This window comes from Scyliorhinus canicula, chromosome 14 (assembly GCF_902713615.1).
Source record: "Scyliorhinus canicula chromosome 14, sScyCan1.1, whole genome shotgun sequence".
NCBI lineage: Eukaryota > Metazoa > Chordata > Chondrichthyes > Carcharhiniformes > Scyliorhinidae > Scyliorhinus > Scyliorhinus canicula.
The window spans coordinates 4,647,008-4,669,838 of NC_052159.1; the positions used below are offsets into that span (position 1 = coordinate 4,647,008).

General features: G+C 47.0%; 1 protein-coding gene across 5 annotated transcripts in view; it reads right to left on the reverse strand.

Annotated features, from left to right (window-relative positions):
* The window catches only part of xrra1 (X-ray radiation resistance associated 1), a 126,692-nt gene that overhangs the window by 103,468 nt on the left and 393 nt on the right, over positions 1-22,831 (reverse strand). For 2 of the 5 annotated variants that reach the window (XM_038817797.1, XM_038817792.1), the window contains exons 1-2: positions 22,457-22,745; positions 1,733-1,825 (exon numbers count right to left, since the gene is read on the reverse strand). In XM_038817797.1, coding sequence (XP_038673725.1) covers positions 1,733-1,823 — 91 coding nt within the window. In that variant the 5' untranslated portion in view covers positions 1,824-1,825; positions 22,457-22,745. Of the gene's footprint in view, positions 1-1,732; positions 1,826-2,835; positions 2,965-17,984; positions 18,036-22,456; positions 22,746-22,831 lie in introns of those variants that run through there. The other 3 variants (XM_038817793.1, XM_038817794.1, XM_038817796.1) reach the window with 3 other exon arrangements.

A 22,831-nucleotide genomic window follows, 5' to 3' on the forward strand; every position in this document is an offset into this window, starting at 1 on the left:
CGTCTTCCCAATGAAAACATTCCTAGTTTATTCAACCTCTCCTCATAGCCAACACCCTCGAAACCAGTGAACCTTCTTTGCACTCTCTCCAAAGCGTCCATATCCTTCTGATAATGTGGTGACCAGAACTGCACACAATACTCCAAATGCAGTCTAACCAAGGTTTTATACAGCTGCAACATGAATTCTCAACTCCTGTACTCAATGCCCTGGCTGATGAAGGTAAGCATGCCATTTGCCTTCTTAATCACCGTGGCCAGATGTACTGCCACCTTTAGGGAACTGTGGCCCTGAACGGCCAAATCTCTCCGTATGTTAATGTTCCTAAGGGTTCTGCCATTTACAGTATAATTCATACCAAGATTTGATCCTCCAAAATGCATCACCTCGCATTTGTCCGTATTAAACTCCATCTGCCATTTCTGTGCCCAAGTCGCCAATCTATCTATATCCTGTTGTATCCTCTGACAATCCTCGGCACTATCATCAGCTCTGCCAATCTTCGTGTCATCCGCAAACTTACTAATCAGACCACCCACATTTTCTTCCAGATCATTTATATATACTACAAACAACTATTACATGTGCTAGAAGCTACATATATTGACACTCAGGGCTCTGTTCTTTGCAGACAGAAGGAGCATGTTCACACATTGCACCTTTTTCAACTAAACAAAAGCTTGGGAGACAGCCATTCCCTGGTTCATTCCCCTTGGCAATACCTTGACTGGTCAGAGTTGACATGTCTGGTTTGAATTTAAACAAAAGCTTGGCAGTTAACTGTTCCCTGGTCAACTCATCATGACAATGCCTCCACCAATCAAAGTCCATTGGCCAACCAATCAGCACTCTCTACTTATGCAATATAAATTGTTGTCCCCTTTACAATTATTATTCTTGCGAATCTGTCCTGATGACACTTGTCTCTTTTTTCAGCAATAGTCAAGTTCTCTATTAAATAAAGAACTAGAGTATAAAAGCAAGGAAGTTATGTTAAATGCTTATCAATCACTCTGAGGCTTCAGCTGGAGAATTGTGTCCAATTCTAGATGTCACACTTTAGGAAGAATGTCAAGGACTTGGATTGACTGCAGAGAAGATTTAACAGAATGGTCCCAAGGATGACAGACTTCTGTTATGTGGAGACTGGAGAAATATGGAATGGTTTCCATAGAGCAGAGTGGCTTAGGGGGAGATTTAGTAGAGCGATTGAAAATCTGAAGTGTTTTGACAAAGCAAATAAAGATAAACTTTTTCCACTGGCAGAAGGGTCAATAACTAGAAGACACAGTTTAAGTTAATCGGCAAAAGAATCAGAGAGGGAGATGAGCTGTTGTTCTGACCTGAAAGGTAACTGGATAAATACTTGAAAAGGAAAAATTTGAAGTACAATGGGGAATGGGACGAATTGGATAGCTCTTTCAAATACCTTCACACCCATATTGGGCCAAATGGTCTCCTTCTCTACAGTAAGATTCAACTAAAAGCATTGTATAAATTCAATTTGCTATTGTAGTTTATTATTATTATCAGGTTAGATTCTTAAGTAGGGTTCTGGTTCATATAGTGGGAGGTCGGGGATAGGTGGCAGAGTGTGCGCCAGCACTATGGGCAGAACTAAAATACCAGGGAAACACTTGCAAATGTTACAATGCCCTGGATGGATTTTGTAAATCACTCTTTCCTGGGTTCACCGTGATTAATATATCAGCCGCGAAAAGGAAATGCTTACTTTGATATCCGCCCTTGAAAATCTTCCTGATTGGAAAGCAGTCTATCGTGGCACTCTCGCCATCATCTAGTTTATATTGATTTTGCAACATTGCTGAAAAACACAAGTAAATTAAAAGAGCATCAGATGTCTAAAAACATGTAGCTGGTGTTCACTGGACCCGTACTGTAGTGTTCCAGTGTGAAGTATGTGACCAGGGGTTTATAAAATATATCTTTATTGTTCCCAATTTTCTACCATCACCTGAAAACAATAATTCCTACTGGGCTATGGGAATCATGGATGTGGTCACTGTCCATGTTTGCACATTCCCCCCTTGTTTGCGTGGGTTTCACCTTAATTGGAAAAAAATGAATTGGATATTCTATATTTTAAAAAAACAACTAATACAGGGGTGGGCAAACTTTTCCGTGCAAGGGCCACATTCAGAAATTCACAATTCACAAAGGGCCGCATAGTATATTAAGTAAAATAATTACTTCACCCGGTTATGATTCTGGGCGCCTCATATAGAACATAGAACAGTACAGCACAGAACAGGCCCTTCGGCCCTCGACGTTGTGCCGAGCAATGATCACCCTACTCAAGTCAACGTATCCACCCTATACCAGTAAGTAACCCAACAGCCCCCCCCCCCATTAACCTTAAAAAAAATTTAAAAAAAAAAAAAAAAAAAAATTTTTTTTAAAAAAATTTTTTTTTTTTTTTTAATGACTTGGTGGGCTGCAGAAATACCTTTGGCGGGCCGCATGCGGCCCGCGGGCCGTAGTTTGCCCACCCCTGAACTAATATTTCTGTGACTCTCTGGATTACTTACCATTTCTTGAAAAACAGTGTTAGGATCCCGGATCGTAGCCTAACTATTTGCAATTTGTAAAACTGTGAGGGAATGTAACTGCACCACAGGACTGCTAACACTGACCAACAAGTATCTTTTATGTTAAAACACATTAACAGCAGAGAAATAGCTTTACAGTTAACAGTTACAACAGCTGTTAACTTTAACCTACTTCCTAAACCTGCTTCTGGGTATTCCAATTAAGCAAACCAAAATAGTTCAAATAATGCTCATGAATAAAGCTAATAACCAGGTTTCTACTTGCTTTTCTCTGTGCAGAATCTTTGGACAGCGAACCTTTCAAGACCAAAACTGACACACCTCTGTTCAGATTAAAATCCGAGGGAGAACTATTTTTTCAGACAGACCTGGCTCCTTCCCTTAAGAAGATCGTCTGTAACCAAAGAATAAGGTATTCATTCTCCTGTCTCCTCCCACAAGATGTCCCATGACCTGTTTAGCTAGGACCAAACATAATACCCCCTCATAAATTATCGACACCGCAGGTGTGCTTTAAACGTAAATAATATTCCATTAGCGGAACACTTCACTTGCAAAATCAATTATGACCTCACTTTTATGAGATTTAGCAGACATACGGTCTGTAGGCATCTTAACGCAGGTTTTAAGAACATTACTGCAAGAAAAAGACAATTTCTTGCATTCATCACATCATAGATGTCTATTTCATTGTGGCATGGTGTTGAAATTATGACCGATTCATTGATTAATGGTAAATTAAGGACATATTACAGCTAAATTAGTACTTAATTCAAACCCCAGAGGTTAGGAGGGCATTTACAATTTCACAGCTCCTGCCCACAAGAAACCTTGCAGGTGGACAGTTGATGTTGAGGATCTCTGCTGGGTTTTTTGAGCAAGAGGCACTGACTATTGTTATGGGCCAGGGTTTAGAGAACCCCAAAGTGTATTATGGAGTTCACCTGACCCACAACTTTTAATAGATTGTGTATGGAGAGCACACGGCCCACACTACAGGCATGGTACAGCAGAAATGGAAATGTATTTTTTAAAGCAAAACAATGTTTATTCTATGAACTCAAGTTAACCTTTTTAAAACATACAGTGAACATCTTCGCAACCATTAATTCAAATACAACCCCCAAAGAATACAACATTAAGTAATCCTTAAGCTGTCCTTTTAACATCCATAAGACTTAAAAAAGAACTTTTAACAGAAGCACATCAGGTTAAAGTCACTACTGAGAGCTGTTATTAGTTTTAAACCACCAAAGGATCGATTTACAGTTTTTAGCTTACAGAGAGAAAGATTAATACCCCTTCTGACTGCAGCAATCCAGCTCTGAAAACAAACTAAAACACACCCTGTAGCAAACACCCTAAGACAAAAGTAAAAAGCTGACAGACAGCCCAGCTCCACCCACACTCTGACATCACTGATAAACACCCAATTCTTAAAGGTACATTTCTTAAACACCCATTTCTTAAAGGTACTCTCACATGACACCTCCCCCCAAGAAAAAAAAACCCATCAACTTCAAGATGTTCATTTTTCACCTTTTCACTATCCTTTCAGAAATGCACACAGTAAATATACATTTTCGTTTCAAAAAAACACACGCAAACAGGTATAATAATATAGTCTTTTTTGTTGTGCTTCTTCCTCAAACTGGAATCCTTCTCAATTGACATCCCTTAGAACAAGAAGGTTTTTGCACGATCCATCCATTTCTCTACATCTCGGCATTTCTCTTTAAAGTCAGATACTTTAGTTCAATCTAATCACAGACTCCCTTGTAATTCTCCAAAACATGATCATTGGTAATCGTAGCTTTCAGGCAGTCAAATGCCCATTGAAAGTCCGCTGCCCACTGAAATTTTTTACGCTTCTTCAGCAAGTCCATCAGTGGAGCAATCACGCTACAAAACCTTTTCACAAATGTTCGATTAAATCCACTCATGTCAAGAAATCGCATTATTCCCTTCGATGCAAGGGTATCGGAAACTCCTCAAGGAAAGTGACTTGGGCTTTTCCAAATTCACTTTTGGCGAGGTTTATCACCAACCCCGCCTCCTGAAGTCGATCGAATAACTCCATCAGTTGTTTTAAATGCTCTTTCCATGTATGGCTGAAAATACCAGATCGTCGATGTATACCGCACAATTGGGTAATCCTGAAACGACTGTCAGTTAACCGTTGAAATGTTGCTGGGGCATTTTCATGCCAAATGGCATAACTTTGAATTTGTATATACCATCTGGAGTCACAAAAGCTGAAATCTCCTTCGCCCTTTCGGATAAAGGTATCTGCCAGTAACCTTTAAGTAAATCCAGTTTGGAAATAAAAGCTGATTGTCCCACTTTCTCAATGCAATCCTCCAAACGTGGGATAGGATAAGAGTCCGTTCTTGTAACTGCATTAACTTTTCTATAGTCCACACACAACCAATTCCTTTATCCCAATCCTCTGGATAATCTTGACAATAAGCCCTCAATATTGTCTTTAATGTCTGATGCCACCTTTCTAACGCTCCCTGCAATTCTGGATAGTACACAGTTGATTTAAATTGTTTTATTCCAAAGCTATCTATAACTTCTTTGAACAACCTTGAGGTAAAATTTGAACCTTGATCGGATTGTATTTCTGTGGGTAGTCCATATCGAGTAAAGAATTTAAGTAACTCCTCCATAATCTTTTTAGCTGTAATATTACGTATAACCAAGTAGACACATCCATTATAGTCAAAAGATATTGGGCGTGATTCTCCGCACCCGGGAGAAATCGTGAGGCTGGCGTCAAAAACGGGCGGGTTTGACGCCAGCCTCCGCCCCCCCGACCGGGAACCGATTCTGGTCCCCGGTCGGGGCTAGCATCCCGCGGCCGTGAACTCCGGCATCGCGGGCTTAACGAATTTCGTTAAGCCCGCTAGCCAGAGTTTGCGACGGCTGATGCGTCACATGACGTCAGCCGCGCATGCGCGGATTGGACGACTCCAACCCGCGTATGACGTCATCACGCATTTGCGTGAAAACCCGCGCATGCGCGGGCCGGTATGCCCCTCAGCCGCCCCGCGAATGGATACAGCGGGGCGGCGGAATGATAAAGAGTGCGCGGGGTAAGTACCCGCTGCCCGCGATCGGTGGGCACCGATCGCGGGCCCATGGCACCCTTGGCACGGCCGTGGTACTGCCGTGCCAATCGGTGCCATGGTTCACCAGATCGGGACTTTACGGCCGTTTTTACGAACGGTCAGACCAGGTGTGTTTGACGTTCATAAAAATGGTCGTAAAGGCCTTGGAATTCGGCCCATCGGCCAGCTGGGAATCGCTGCTCGCCGTAAAAAAACGGTGGGCAGCGATTTGTGTCGGGAGGCGGGCGTGGGGGGGGGGAGAATAGCGGGAGGGCGTCAGACCAGCGTGGCCGTAAAAATTTACGACGCCCGCTATTCTCCGCACCGTCGTGAGTGCGGAGAATTTCGCCCATTGATTCCCACTTTAGTTTTAGGAAGCAGTCCTACGCAATCAATTAGGACCCTTGTAAAAGGTTCCTCAAATGCTGGAATGGGTATTAACGGCGCTGGTATTATCACTGCTTGAGGTTTCCTTATCACTTGACATGTGTGACATGATTCACAAAATTTGACTACATTTTTATGTAGTCCAGACCAATAAAAATGTTTCTGGATTTTAGCTTGAATTTTCCTTATTCCCAAATTACCTCCCACTGGTACCTTATTTGCAACTCGCAATACCTCCTTTCTATACCCTACCATCAATACTACTTGATGAACTTCTGCCCACTTTTCATCCGCCTGCATATGTAAAGGTCTCCATTTTCTCATCAAGACATCACTTTTACGGTAATAACACTCTGGTATACACTCAGATTCCTCTTCCGTATATGCTTTTTGATACATCCGTTTTATTTCTACATCTTTCTGTTGTAACTCCGCCAATTTTCCTGAACTAAAAATGTCCGCCTCATCCTCCACCTGTTCTTTTTCTTTTTCAACCATCTGATCAAAAATCGTTTCTGATAATTGCACTTCAACGTCATCTTCATTCTTTGATTTATCCTCTTGCCTTAACCTGTGACCTTGCGACCTTGTTACTACACAATCCGGAATAATTCCAGGATATTCGCACTTCAACACTTCAGTTGTCTGATTTTCCACTGGCTTATCAACCACAGTAGGCATCACTTCCACCTGCGATTCAGCTATATCATGTAGCCACCTGGGGTGGCCACGTCCCGATTCCAAAATGGACACTCGCAAGGAGTGCAGGGAAAAACGGACAACACTAGAGAAACAAGCAGGTGCAAGGTTTCCTGTGTATTAAGATTTGCAGAACCCAGACAGAACTGAAACCAATAGCCATTAGCATATTAATGAGCTATCTCCAGGGACAAAAAGAAACATTGAAACAATTGAGACCAGGACAGACTCCCCGGCGCCAGTGGGAGCTAAAACAAAGGCAGGCCAACGGCCACATAGGGCCCGCCCAACGATCAGGGAACAACTCCGGTATTGGAGAAAATCAATACGAACGATTGAGACATGGTCTAATTAATTGGGACCAAGTCCGGGGTCCGCCCAGTAGGGCACGAAACCCCTGGGGACTATAAGATAGCGTCCCCACGTTCAGATCGCTCTCTTGGAAGATCGCTTCACCTTCACCTTAGCTTTTGGCTCTCAGCGACAAGAGGCCGCCAAGCACCAACCAAGTAAGTCTCAGGTCAACGCACACTACGAGATAGACACTCCTAGCTACTATCCTATCCCAGTTCAAAGCTCGCAGTATCAGAACTGGACAACGGCCATTGTTCCTCTGACTGAGTGGGCCACTCGAAGCTAAGTATAGGCTTTAGTAGTAGTTGTAGTTTAGCGAATAGAGTTTATGCATGAGTAATAATTGACTGTGTAAATAAATGTGTATTGATTTCAAACTTACTAACTGGTGTATCGAGTCATTGATCAGTACTTGGCTTTGAACCCTGTGGTGGTATCACAAAGATACCTGGCGACTCTTGAGCAAAGGTAATTAAAACAGAGCAAATTAAGGGAAAGCATAACGAGCAACAATCATTACCCAAGATAAACTGTATTCCTGGACAAGATAGTTTCTCTATTACTCCTACTACCACTTCACCACTCTTCACTGGACTTTCCAACCTTACCTTATATAATGGAACACTACTCCTCTCACCCTGAATTCCACATATTACCACCTTTTCTGGCAACATTCTTCCCAAACTACATAACTCCTCATCTCATCAAAGATTGACTAGCTCGCATAACTCTTAAAATTGTGACTTCTTTACCTGCTCCTCCTGATACACATGAGTAAACTTTACCCACACAAGTAAATTCTTTAAAGAGATCTGGCACCTTCTTATCAATCACCTCTTGATCAGGCTGTACAATCTTTTGCACCTCCTTCACTTCACTTGGGCTTTCCTTTACCACTTTAACAAACCCCACTGTCTTATCCTGTTTTACCGCATCAACCTTCCCAGTGCTTTTCTTCAACCAACAACACTGTGACTTTACATGGCCTAGTTTATTACTCTGAAATCATTTGAAACTTTTCATTTCTTTTCCACCATCCTGGATTTCTTTTTTAGTCTGAGGGACACTCTCCTTATTATCTCCCATCAGATCACCTTTACCTTTACCACTTGAGTATTTCTCATGTCCCCAGTTTCTATCCCTCACAGGCTGAAACTAATGTCGGAAACCAAACTTTGATTTCTGAACTAATTCATAATCATCTGCCATTTCTGCTGCTAATCTCGCAGTTTTAAGCCTCTGCTCTTCCACATGAGTTCTCACTACATCAGGAATTGCATTTTTAAACTCCTCCAAAAGTATAATTTCTCTGAGAGCTTCATACGTTTGGTCTATTTTCAAAGCCCTTATCCACCTATCAAAATTACTCTGTTTGAGCCTTTCAAACTCCATGTATGTTTGGCCAAATTATTTCCTTAAATTTCTAAACCTTTGTCTGTAGTCTTCAGGCACCAGTTCATATGCACCGAATATGGATTTTTTCACCTCCTCATACATCCCAGATACCTCCTCCAGTAGTGATGCAAACACTTCACTAGCCTTACCTATCAGCTTTGTTTGAATCAGTAATACCCACATGTCCTGTGGCCATTTCATTTGTTTTTTGTTTTTTTTAAATAATTTTTATTGAGAAATTTTGATTTTATACAACAATAACGCACCTTAGTAAAATACCGAAAATAACAATAATATTAACAATCATATACATTCGCCCCATCCCCATGAACAACCCAGCATTTTAACAACAACGCAAATTAACACACTATAAAGTTACAGAATAAACACTACAATAATGCACCCCCCCCCCCCCCCCACCCCCCCCCGGGTTGCTGCTGCTATTGACCCAGTTACCTATCTCTGAGCCAGGAAGTCCAGAAAAGGCTGCCATCGTTTATAGAACCCTTGTATTGATCCTCTCAGGGCAAATTTGACCTTTTCCAATTTTATAAATCCCGCCATGTCACTAATCCAGGTCTCCACGCTTGGGGGCCTTGCATCCTTCCATTGTAACAGAATCCTTCGACGGGCTACTAGGGACGCAAAGGCCAGGACACCGGCCTCTTTCGCCTCCTGCACTCCCGGCTCCACCCCAACCCCAAAAATCGCGAGTCCCCACCCTGGTTTGACCCTGGATCCAACCACCCTCGACACCGTCCCCCGCCACACCCTTCCAGAATTCTTCCAGTGCTGGGCATGCCCAGAACATATGGGCGTGGTTCGCAGGACTCCCCGAACATCTGGTGCACCTGTCCTCACCCCCGAAGAACCTACTCATCCTAGTCCCGGACATATGGGCCCGGTGCAGCACCTTAAATTGGATGAGACTAAGCCTCGCACATGAGGAGGAGGAGTTGACTCTCTCCAAGGCCTCCGCCCAAGTCCCATCCTCTATCTGCTCCCCGAGTTCCTCCTCCGATTTAGCCTTCAGCTCCTCCACTGACGACTCCTCCACCTCCTGCATTACCTTATAGAAGTCAGACACCTTCCCCTCTCCTACCCACACCCCCGAAAGCACTCTGTCCATCGTCCCCTGCGAGGGCAGCAAAGGGAATCCCTCTACCTGTCGCCTAGCAAACGCCTTTACCTGCAGGTATCTGAACATGTTCCCCTGGGGAAGGCCAAATTTATCTTCCAGTTCCCCCAGGCCCGCAAACCTCCCGCCAATAAACAGGTCCCTCAATTTGCTGATGCCCGCCCTTTGCCATCCCCTGAATCCCCCATCCGTGTTCCCCAGGATGAACCGATGGTTGCCACCCAGTGGAGCCTCCATCGAGCCCCCTGTTTCCCCCCGATGCCGTCTCCACTGTCCCCAGATTCTTAGGGTCGCCGCCACCACCGGGCTCGTGGTAACCCTCTTGGGGGAGAGCGGCAACGGTGCCGTTACCATGGCACCCAGGCTTGTACCTCTACATGACGCCATCCCCATTCTTTTCCACGCCGCCCCTCCCCCCTCCATCACCCATTTACGCACCATTGACACATTGGCTGCCCAATAGTACCCCAGAAGGTTGGGCAGCGCCAGCCCGCCTCTATCCCTTCCTCGCTCCAGGAATACCCTCCTCACTCTCGGAGTCCCATGTGCCCACACAAAGCTCAGAATACTGCCGGTCACTCTCCTAAAGAAGGCCCTGGGGATAAATATGGGCAGGCACTGAAAAAGGAACAAGAACCTCGGAAGCACTGTCATTTTGACGGACTGCACCCTCCCCGCCAACGACAATGGCAGCATGTCCCACCTCCTGAACTCCTCCTCCATCTGATCTACCAGTCTGGTAAAGTTATGCTTGTGGAGAGTCCCCCAGTCCCTGGCCACTTGCACCCCCAGGTACCTAAAGCTCTCCCCTGCCCGCCTAAGCGGGAGCCTACCAATTCCTTCCTCCTGGTCTCCAGGGTGCACCACAAACACCTCGCTCTTGCCTAAGTTTAATTTATAACCTGAGAAGGTCCCAAACTCGGCTAGTAACTCCATCACTCCCGGCATCCCTCCCACCGGGTCCGCCACATACAGTAACAGGTCGTCGGCATACAACGACACCCTATGTTCCTCTCCACCTCGCACCAAGCCTCTCCACCTCTCTGAATCTCTCAATGCCATTGCCAGCGGCTCGATTGCCAGTGCAAACAACAAGGGGGACAAGGGGCAACCCTGCCTGGTCCCTCGGTAAAGCCGGAAGTACTCCGACCTCCTCCTATTCGTGGCCACGCACGCCATCGGGGCCTCATATAGCAGCCTTACCCATCTAATGAACCCTTCACCAAATCCAAACCTCCCCAACACCTCCCATAGGTACCCCCACTCCACTCTATCGAAGGCCTTCTCCGCATCCAGCGCCACCACTATCTCTGCCTCCCCCTCAATCGCCGGCATCATAATGACATTCAGCAATCTCCGCACATTCGTGTTCAGCTGCCTTCCCTTCACAAAACCTGTCTGGTCCTCATGCACAACCCCTGGCACACAGTCCTCTATCCTGGTGGCCAGGATTTTTGCCAGCACCTTAGCATCCACGTTGAGGAGAGATATGGGCCTGTATGAACCACACTGCTGGGGGTCCTTGTCCTTCTTTAAAATTAACGAGATCAGCGCCCGTGACATCATCGGGGGCAAAGTCCCCCCTTCCCATACTTCGTTGAGTGTCCGCACCAGCAAGGGGCCCACTAGGTCCACGAACTTTTTATAAAATTCCACCGGGAACCCATCCGGCCCCGGTGCCTTCCCTGACTGCATCTGCCCGATCCCCTTAACTAGCTCCTCCAGCTCAATCGGCGCACCCAGCCCCTCCACCTTCTCCTCCTGCACCTTCGGGAAAGAAAGCCTGTCAAGGAACCTCTCCATTCCCCTCCTCTCCCCCGTTGGCTCCGACTGGTACAGTTCCCCGTAAAAGTCCTTGAAGACCTCATTCACCTCTACCCCCTTCCGCACCACATTCCCACTCTTGTCTCTCACTCCAGCAATCTCCTTAGCCGCATCCCGCTTACGGAGCTGATGAGCCAGCATCCTACTCGCCTTTTCACCATGTTCGTACACTGCCCCTTGTGCCTTCCTCCACTGTGCCTCAGCCTTTCTAGTGGTCAGCAAATCAAATTTAGCCTGCAGGCTGCGCCTCTCCCCCAACAGTCCCTCCTCTGGTGCCTCTGCATACCTCCTGTCCACCTCCAGCATCTTTCCCACCAGTCTATCCCTGTCACTCCTCTCGCTCCTCTCCCTGTGTGCCCGGATGGATATCAGCTCCCCACGAATTACTGCCTTCAGGGCTTCCCAGACCATCCCCACCTGAACCTCCCCCGTATCATTCACCTCAAGGTACCCCTCAATACTTGCCCGGACCCTCCTACACACCTCCTCCTCCGCCAACAACCCCACATCCAACCGCCACAATGGACGTTGGTCTCGCACCTCCCCCATCTCCAACTCTATCCAATGCGGAGCGTGGTCGGAGATTGCAATGGCCGAATACTCGGCCTCCTCCACTCTCGGAATCAGTCCCCTACTCACCACGAAGAAATCTATCCGAGAGTAGACCCTATGTACGTGGGAGAAGAAAGAGTACTCACGTGCCCTCGGCCTCACAAACCTCCATGGATCCACTCCACCCATCTGATCCATAAACCCTCTCAGTACCTTGGCCGCCGCCGGCCTCCTACCCGTCCTAGAGCTGGACCGATCCAGTGAAGGATCCAACACCGTATTAAAGTCCCCCCCTATGATCAGACCTCCCGCCTCCAGATCCGGGATCCGTCCCAACATACGCCTCATAAAGCCCGCATCGTCCCAATTTGGGGCATACACACTAGCCAGTACCACCTTCTCTCCTTGTAGCCTGCCCCTAACCATCACATACCTACCCCCCTTATCCGCCACCACCTCCGATGCCTCAAACAACACATTTTTCCCCACCAGAATCGCCACTCCCCGGTTCCTCACATCCAACCCCGAGTGGAAAACCTGCCCCACCCATCCCTTCCTCAGGCGTACCTGGTCCGCCACCCTCAGGTGGGTCTCCTGAAGCATTGCCACATCCGCCTTTAGCCCCTTCAGGTGAGCCAGTACCCTTGACCGCTTCACCGGCCCATTCAACCCTCTCACATTCCAGGTGACCAATCGGATCAGAGGGCGTCCCGCCCCCCCTCCCCCGTCGGCTAGCCATAGCCCGTCGACTGCCCGCCCCAGGCCAGCGTCCCCTGCTCGACCCCGTCCCCATAGCGACAACCCCTCACCTCTGTCCCCCCAGCCCCCACCAGCTCCTTCTTGACCCTACCAGCAGCAACCTGTTATTCCCCTTTCCCCCCCCCTCCCTTCCCCCCCAGGCTAGGAACCCTCCCAGCCGCGAACCGTCCTCCATTGTACTTCCGTGGGTCAGCTAACTTCTGCTGACCCCGGAAACTCCCGCCAATAGCCCGACCCCTCCCGAAGTGGGATCATCCCCCAATCTATCCCTCCTCCTGGCACCGCTCCAGCGCGGGGAAGAACCAGTTAAGGCCCCACCTCCCCCGTCACCATCTCCGCCCCCCCCAGCCCCGCAGCGCGGGAAACCAGAGGAAAGCCCGCGCTTTCGCCCTGCCCCACCACACCCTTCTGACGCAGCTCCCAAATATCAGCCCCCCTCCATACCCCCACTCCGACATAGAATACAACATACCCCCCCGACCCTCCCCGCAAGATACACAGCCCAAACAATGCCCCAAGCACAAAAACAAAAACATAGCAGAACAACCCCCCCCGTAAATAACTATATCAAAATTGCAAAAGTACTAAAACAAGAAGAAAAAAACAGAAGAAAAAGAGAACACAGCAACAGCCGAATCCAGCACTAATATCTTACAGCCGACCTCGCAACCCCCAACCCCTAGTTCAAGTCCAGTTTCTCCGTCCGCACGAAGGCCCACGCCTCCTCAGGGGAATCGAAATAATGGTCCCGGTCCGAATAAGTTACCCACAGGCGCGCGGGCGGCAACATTCCGAACTTTATCTTTTTTCTATAAAGCACCTCTTTCGTCCGATTAAATCCGGACCGCCGCTTAGCCACCTCCGCACTCCAGTACTGGTAGATCCGCACTACCCCATTCTCCCAATTGCTGCTCTTCACCTTCTTGGCCCAGCGTAGTACGCAGTCCCGATCACTGAACCGGTGGAACCTCACCAGCACCGCACGCGGGGGTTCATTCTCCTTAGGCCTCCTGGCCAGTACTCTGTGTGCTCCCTCCAGCTCCAGGGGCAGATGGAGAGACCCGGCCCCCACTAGCGAACCCAGCATTACAGCCACATAGGCTGTCAGGTCCGATCCCTCCAGCCCCTCCGCAAGGCCAAAGATCCGCAGGTTTTTCCACCTCATGCGGTGATCCAGCTCCTCGAAGCGTTCCTGCCACTTCTTGTGGAGTGCTTCGTGCCCCTCCACCTTACTCACGAGGACCACGGCCTCCTCCTCTCGTTCAATGGCCTGCGTCTGCAACTTCTTGATGGCAGCACCCTGGGTGGACTGAATCTCTGACAGCCTTCTGTTTGTTTCCTGCAGAGAGCTCAGTACTTCATCCTTGAATTCTTTAAAGCAGCGCAGGAGATCAGTTTGTTGTTTCTGGGCCCAGAGTCTCCAATCCCCTGGAGCTTTGTCGGTGGCCATCTTGAATCCCTTCCCCCGTTTTTTCTGAGGAGCTGCTGCTGTTTTTTCCACCTTTCCACTCCGAGTTCGAGTCATGGACTGCAGGGAAAGTCGTTCAGCACACCTTCCCCCACCGGGAGACGTCGAAAAATTTCCGTTTTGGGCTCTCAAAAGAGCCGAAAAATCTCTTTAAAACGGGAGCTCCCACATGTGTGGCTTATTGCTGCATAACTGCCACCGGAAGTCCCATTTCATTTGTTTAGCTACCTTCTCAAATGAAATGAAAAAGGCTTCAACCTCCTTCATGTCAAACCTTGGCAATGCTTGGACATATTTAAATAGGTTCCCACCAAGCCTTCAACTTTGACGCTCTTTCTCACTATCCTCATCACTATCATCCAACTGTACGTTTCCCTTTACGCCTACCAATTTTAACTGTCATGTTTCATGGCCATTTTCTGAAGTTCAAACTCTCTCTCTTTATCTTTTTCCCTGATCTGTAGCTTCCTTTCTCTTTCTTTTTGTTCTGCTAGGGCTATTCTTTCTTTTCTCCTTTCTTCTCTCTCCTTTTCTTTTTCCCCTCTCTCTTTCTGCTCTTTCTCTTTCTTTTTCCTCTCTTTCGTATTCAAGCTGCTTTAATTCTTTCTCATGTTCCATTTGTTTAATTTGTAACTGAATTTTTGCCATTTCCAATGAGTCAAACTGTATCTCAGGCAACGTTAAATGCTTAGCCACCGCCATAATTACCTCATCTTTTCACATTTTGTCAGGTAATGCGAACTGCAATGTTTTTGCCAAATCTAACAGTCTGCTTTTAGTCTCTGTCCATAAGGTACTGCGTATGACCATCTCCACCCCCAAAAACTTCTGAGCCTCTGAAAGAGCCATTGTCCACAACAGACTCCCTACTTAAACTAGAATACCACACCTGAAAAGCAACCACAATATACTCACCCCTCACTGTCTTTAAGTTCACTAAGCCAATCCAATAGATAGACTTTTATCCCCCTCGAGCCCCCAATTTGTTATGGGCCAGGGTTTAGAGAACCCCAAAGTCCATCATGGAGGTCACCTGACACACAGCTTTTAATGATTGTGGTATGGGGAGCACACGGCCCACTCTACAGGTGTGGTACAGCATAAATGGAAAAGTATTTTTTAAAGCAAAACAATGTTTTTTCTATGAACTCAAGTTAACCTTTTTAAAACATAGTGAACGTCTTAGCAACTATTAATTCAAATACAACCCCCAAAGAATACAACACTAAGTAATCCTTAAGCTGTCCTTTTAACATCCATAAGACTTAAAAAATAACTTTTAACACATCATGCTAAAGTCACTACTGAGAGCAGTTATTAGTTTTAAATCGCCAAACGATCAATTTACAGTTTTTAGATTACAGAGAGAGAGACTCTAATACATCTTCTGGTTGTGACTGCAGCTATCCAGCTCTGAAAACAAAACTAAAACATACCCTGCAGCAAACAGTCTAAAACGAAAGTAAAAAGCTGACAGACAGCCCAGCTCCACCCACACTCTGACATCATTGATAAACACCCTTTTTTAAAAAAATAATTTTTATTGAGATTTTCAAAAAAATATCAAAAACAGAAAATAACAACAAGAAAACAGTATTAACAAAAAAAAGAGAAAAAACACAATGACCCCCAAAACTAAACCTCCCCCCCCCCCCCCCCCCCAGCAACTACAAAAAGATGAAATAGGTAAGCACCCGGCATATTCAATAAACCCATGTACACGTTTCACCCCTCCCCCGAAATCAACCCCCCCCCCCCCTCCCCTCCCCCAAAACCCCTGTACTGATCCCCTCAGGGCAAATTTCACCCTCTCCAATTTGATGAACCCCGCCATATCATTGATCCAGGCCTCCACGCTTGGGGGCCTCGCATCCTTCCATTGAAGCAAAATCCTCCGCCGGGCTACTAGGGATGCAAAAGCCAGAACACCGGCCTCTTTCGCCTCCTGCACTCCTGGCTCCACTGCAACCCCAAAAATTGCGAGTCCCCAGCCTTGCTTGACCCTGGATCCTACCACCCTCGACATCGTCCTTGCTACCCCCTTCCAAAATTCCCCCAGCACTGGGCATGCCCAGAACATATGGGCATGGTTTGCTGGGCTCCCCAAACACCTAGCACACCTGTCTTCGCCCCCGAAAAACCTACTCATCCTCGTCCCGGTCATGTGTGCCCTTTGTCGCACTTTAAACTGTATGAGGCTAAGCCTCACACAGGAAGAGGAGGAATTTAAACACCCATTTCTTAAAGGTCCATTTCTTAAACACCCATTTCTTAAAGGCACTCTCACATGACACTATTAACTACAAAAGCAGGCGATCCCAAGTGGAAGTTCACTTGCTAGATTCACAAATGAGTATTACGTACTCGGAATGTTGCTGCATGTGTAAAAGCTGTTCCACTTTGGAGGACAGGAAGAGAAAACAAGGAAAATATAAAATACCTATCACAGAATGTTTACAACACAGGAAACAATTAGACTTGCTGAGTCTGTGCTGAAGGAGCAATTCACCTCCTGCCACTCCCCAGCTTTCTCCCACAGCCCTTCACAGTTTTCCTCATCAGATAATAATCCAAATCTCCCTTGAATGCCTGAATGATCCTGCCTCCACCACACTCTCATACAGCATTCCAGATCCAAAGCATTCACGGTGTAAAGGTTTTTGCTCCTGTCTACACTGCTTCTTTTGCCATGAACTTTAAATCCGTGTTCTCTTGTTCTCGATTCCTCCACCAATGGGAACAGTGTCTCCCTATCTATTCTGTCCAGACCCCTCATGATTTTGAACATCTCTAATAAATCTCCTCTCAGCCTTCATGGTAGCACAGTGGTTAACACTGTTGCTTCACAGCGCCAGGGACCCGGGTTCAATTCTCGGTTTGGATCACTGCCTGTGCGGAGTCTGCACGTTCTCCCTATGTCTGCGTGGGTTTCCTCCGGGTGCTCCGGTTTCCTCCCACAAGTCCTGAAAGACGTGCTTGTTAGGTGAATTGGACATTCTGAAATCTCCCTCCATGTACACGAACAGATGGTGTTGTGGCGATGAGGATTTTCACAGTAATTTCATTGAAGCTGTGATGTAACAGTACTACCCACTGTGCTTCTGTGTCTGGACTCCACCCCCATCGGGAATATTCTTTCTGAATCTATCCTGTCTAATCCTGTTATAATCCTAACTGATTTAGTCTCTCCTCATATGACAGTCCTACCATCCCAGCAATCAGCCTGGTAAACCGCTGCACTCCCTCCATGGCAAGATTGCCTCTCTGCAATCTTTCTATCAAAGTGAATCACTTCACACTTCCCTGCATTAAACTTGTCACTTGTCTGCCTATTCCACCAGCCGGTCTGTACCCTTTCACAGTTCTGTACTAACCGCCTCACAGTTCACAACTGCTTCCAAGTTTTGCATCATCTGTAAATTTCGGAATTTTGTCCTCCACACATAGGTCTAGGTCATTAATATAGTTGCCACATTCCGGCGCCTGTTCGGGTACACCGAGGGAGTATTTTGAATGTCTAATTCACCTAACAAGCACGTCTTTAGGTATTTGTGGGAGGAAACCGGAGCACCCGGAGGAAACCCGCGCAGACATGGGGAAAACGTGCAGACTCCCTCTGACGTGTCCCAAGCCGGGAATCGAACCTGGATCCCTGGTGCTATAAAGCAACAGTGCTAACCACAGTGCTACCGTGCCGCCCTAAGTGCAGATGCTATATCCAATACCTTGTTCTTTTCATCCTTAAACCCTTCCAGTTTGAAAAGGCGAGAAAGAAATCAACCAAATTAACCTAATTAAAAATATAACCACCATGTGGTAGCCTTTACACCTGCCCTGTCACAGCATGTTATTGTGACGCCTGTGTTACTGAGATATATCGGCCCAGCTTACTCAGGTCACTTGAAGCATCATGATATTTTTTTGCTTGAGAAACATAGTTGTTCAATTTCAAAAGTACAAGAATAGAGCTCTAGGGAGAGTGAGATTCCCTCAAGACTCCACTTCCATGTCTGCCTCTTGGACTCCTCTTGCCTCAATCCCATGTCAAATTCAGCAGAGAAGCAGTAAAAGAAGATGAAGTATCAAAGGATCAAGAAGCCCAGCCATCAGTTCAAGACCGAATGGGCAATCAAATATCAGTTTATTCAGGCTGTTCCAGAGTGTAGCCAGGACTTTTACTGCAAGGTGTGTGAAGCCTACCTGAGCTGCGCCAGGCATGGGGAGAAAGATGTCACAAGGCACTTGTGCACCCAGAATCACTGCAAAAGAGCTGAGAAACTGAATCCAGTGTATAGGAAGAAGGATCCCATTCAACTGCTGTTCTCTCAACTGTGCGGGAAAACAAATCTGCTTCTCAAAAAGGTAATGTGCATTTATTCAAAGCAGAGCAAGAGGTTCTCGAGGTAATCTCCCCTCTTGCTCATCCAAAATGGATTTACAGATCCTTTCATCATCTGAAACAACTGTCATTACATAGCCATACTATGGGGAGGTTTCTTGCTGCATGTTAAATGGCTGCTGCATTTGTCTTCACAATAACAACAAATGTATTTCAGATCAGTTCATCGTATGTGACGTGTATTGACATGTTGTGGAGAAATGTGATCATATTTTGAAGAACTTTTACCATCATATCTACCCTGAATAATCTTCACAACCTTGCTATTTCAAGAATCCTCATCACATCATCTTCTACTATCCATTGAAATTTGTACATCTATAATTCATAGAATCATAGAATTTACAGTGCAGAAGGAGGCCATTCAGCCCATCGAGTCTGCACCGGCCCTTACTAAGAGCACCCTACCGAAGCCCACGTATCTCCCCAAGCCCTGTAACTCTGTAACCCCCGCTTAACATGTTTTGGACACTAAGGGCAATTTAGCATGACCAATCCACCTAACCTGCACATCTTTGGACTGTGGGAGGAAACCTGAGTACCCGGAGGAAACCCACGCAGACACGGGGAGAACGTGCAGATTCCGCACAGACAGTGACCCAGCCAGGAATCGAACCTGGGACCCTGGAGCTATGAAGCAAACCACTATGTTACCGTGCTGCCCAATTAAGCCAATCCAAATTCCACATTTCCCACCTTGTGATTAGAAAATTGAAAAACAACACAATCACTCCTGGTCAGAATGATGATCTTTAGCCTGAGATACACTGTATCATATGCTTGTGATACTTAAATTATCACACACTGAAATTTTGCTAAACATTTAAGTGATCAAAAAATCCTCTTCATACATTGCTTCTCCTTCCTTTCTCTCCCTCTCCTTTCAAATCTCTCCTTTCCTCTATTCACACCCTCACCTTCTCAACCCTCCTGTCTCCTATCTAACATTTTGCATGATCTCTCACACTCTGTAATCTCCATCTCTACCCTATTTTTCCTTCTCCATTGTGTCTTCATTTCTCCTTCTATTCTGAGATGAACTTCTGACCAGAAATATTCTCGGCCTTACCCTATCTAACCAATCCTGCCATGACTCAGAGTCAAATTCTGTTTGATGACTCTGCTGTGAAATGCCTTTAGATTTTTTTACTGTGTTAAAGATGCTAGATCAATGCAACATGCTATTGTTCTAGCCCATCTTAGAACATAGAACATAGAACAGTACAGCACAGAACAGGCCCTTCGGCCCTCGATGTTGTGCCGAGCAATGATCACCCTACTTAAACCCACGTAACCCGTATACCCGTAACCCAACAATCCCCCCATTAACCTTACACTACAGGCAATTTAGCATGGCCAATCCACCTAACTCGCACATCTTTGGACTGTGGGAGGAAACCGGAGCACCCGGAGGAAACTCACGCACACACAGGGAGGACGTGCAGACTCCACACAGACAGTGACCCAGCCGGGAATCGAACCTGGGACCCTGGAGCTGTGAAGCATTGATGCTAACCACCATGATACCATGAGGCCCCATTAAACAATCTTCATTGTTTAATGTCACTAAATTACTTTTTCTCACATTTAATTCTCTTGTTGTCACAGTTGGATTGTTGCCTGCTAGAGGATTTGAACATATAATCTAGGGTGACTCCCAGTATAGTACTGTGGGAGCTGCTACATGTCAGAGGTGACCAATCTTTTAGTTGAGAACATCCTGGGCCTCCAATCTTCCTCACCCACCCAACATTAGCAGTAACAAACACGTTAACTGGTCATGCACCCCATAATTGTGTGGGATTAAGCTGTGCACAAATGTGTGCCATCATGATACCTGGGAACCCCACACCACCTGAAGGTTCCTCTCCAAGTCTCTCACCACCCTGACTTGGAAATACATCGCCTTTCCTTCGCTGTCGCTGGGACAAAATCCTGGCACTCCCGCCCTAACAGCACAGTGGGTGTACCTACACCTCAAGGACTGCAGCGGTTCATAAAGGCAGCTCACCACCACCTTCTGAAGGGTAACTAGGGGTGGGCATTAAATGCTTGCCTAACCGGTGATGCCCACAACCCGTAAATTAATTTTTAAAAATCAGTTCCTGCAATTACAACAGTGCTTCAACTTCCAAAGAATGTAAAGATCTTTGGATTGGTTTCTGAGGGACCAAAGAATCGGAGAATTACCTGTCTTTTATGCAATTTATGAGCCCTATTTCTACATGAATAGTTTGATTGTGTAAACATGGAGAAACTGTTTCTAGTGGTAGAATGGTCAGTCACCAGAGGAAACAGATTTGAGGTAACTGACAAATCAGAGAATCTCTACAATGCAGAGGGAGGCCATTCAGCCCATCGAGTCTGCACCAACCCTCTGAAAAAGCACCCTACCTAGGCCCACTCTATCCCCGTAACCTGCACATCTTTAGACTCTAAGGGGCAATTTAGCATGGCCAATCAACCTAACCTGCACCTCTTTGGACTGTGAGAGGAAACTGGAGCACCCGGAGGAAACCCACACAGACATTAGGGGGAACATGCAAACTCTACACAGTCACCCAAGGTCAGAATTGAACCTGGGTCCCTTGCACTATGAGGCAGCGGTACTGACCACTGTGCCACCCCCCCCCCCCCCAATGGGCTGCCCCCCAGGGGAGGTGAAGAGGGGGTTTTCTTTGTGCAGAAAGCTCACAGTGCATGGTGGTGAAACAGGCACAGGATGCTGAGTGGCCTCCCACTGTGCTGCTTCATTATAAGATTCTCTAGACATAAACAATTCTCCTCACCCCAGGTACACACAGGATTCTACTAGCCCAGCCCTATACTCTTCCTTATCTCTCAAAGGATTGTTGGTCATTGGAATTCTCTTCCCCAGAAAGCTGGAGGCTGTGGGTCATTGAATATAATCATGCCAGTTTTAGACACATTTTTCATTGACCAGGGAGTTAAGGGTTATGGGGACAGACAGGAAAGTGGAGTTAAGGCCACAATCAGATAAACAATAATCTTCTTGAACGGTGGAGTAAACTCAAGGGACCAAATGGCCTCCTCCTGCTCCTATTTCATACGATCTTATAAAAGTGCAGTTGTAAGGGAATTGGCAGAGAGCTTCTTCCAGGGGCAAAAATAAACTTGATATCGTGCCTTCAATTTAATGAAACCTCCCAAGGAGATTGAAGGCACTAACAGTCATGTGCATCAAAGGCTATTAAGTGGTACTCAGCAACCATGGTCTATTCAAATGGCAAAGCAGGCTGGAGCAGTTCAATGGCCTGGGCTATCTGTCTTTTCCCTGCAAACTGAGGAAAGCCAATGACACAGAAAGCTGCGAAAACCTTGCCCATTGATTGCGTGGCAGAGTGGATGTGGGACTCATCTTCCGATTAAGCCTTCTGGACTCAACTTTGAGCACAACACCTTTAGACTGTGAGCTTTCCTCTCCATCTTGACCTCTTTATATTGGTTTTCTTGGCTTGCTCCCCCAGCTTATCCTCGTAACACTGATCACAGCCAATCCACCGAACAGGCACATCTTTGGACTGTGGGAGGAAACCGGAGCACCCGGAGGAAACCCACGCAAACATGGGGAGAACGTGTAGATTCCGCACAGACAGTGACCCAAGCCGGGAATCGAACCCAGGACCCTGGAGCTGTGAAGCCACAGTGCTAACCACTGTGCTACCTGTTTCTCCATCCCCACACAGCAGCACCTTGCTGGGCCTCACAGCCCCAATCCTCCTCCCCAAGTTAGGCCCAGCCAGCCAGACACACCTGTCCCTCCCCCACCCCCTTTACCTGTTGTGACTGACAGGATCTCTATCACAGTCCAGCCCTGCTGTTGTTTCCACCAGGGCCGATTGACTCCTCTCGCTTTAGGAATGGATAGAATGGTAAGTTTTTAATGCCATTCCTTCCTGGCTAGATGTCTGCCAGTAGCTATGGCAACCGCGACGCCAGGCCGCCTTCCCCCGCCCCCTCAGGACGCAGGACTACAACCCCCGCCATGCTCGGCGCGCTGCCCCGGCCGCGCGGCACGGCGTGGAAACGCGCAAAGGCCGCCGGGATCTGTAGTCACCCGGCCCTCCAAAGGGTTTTGTCCAGACCCAGTGGCAAACCGCCGGTGGGCTGCGCACTCCACGCCCCCTCCCGTTGTGCGTTGTTCCGCACTCC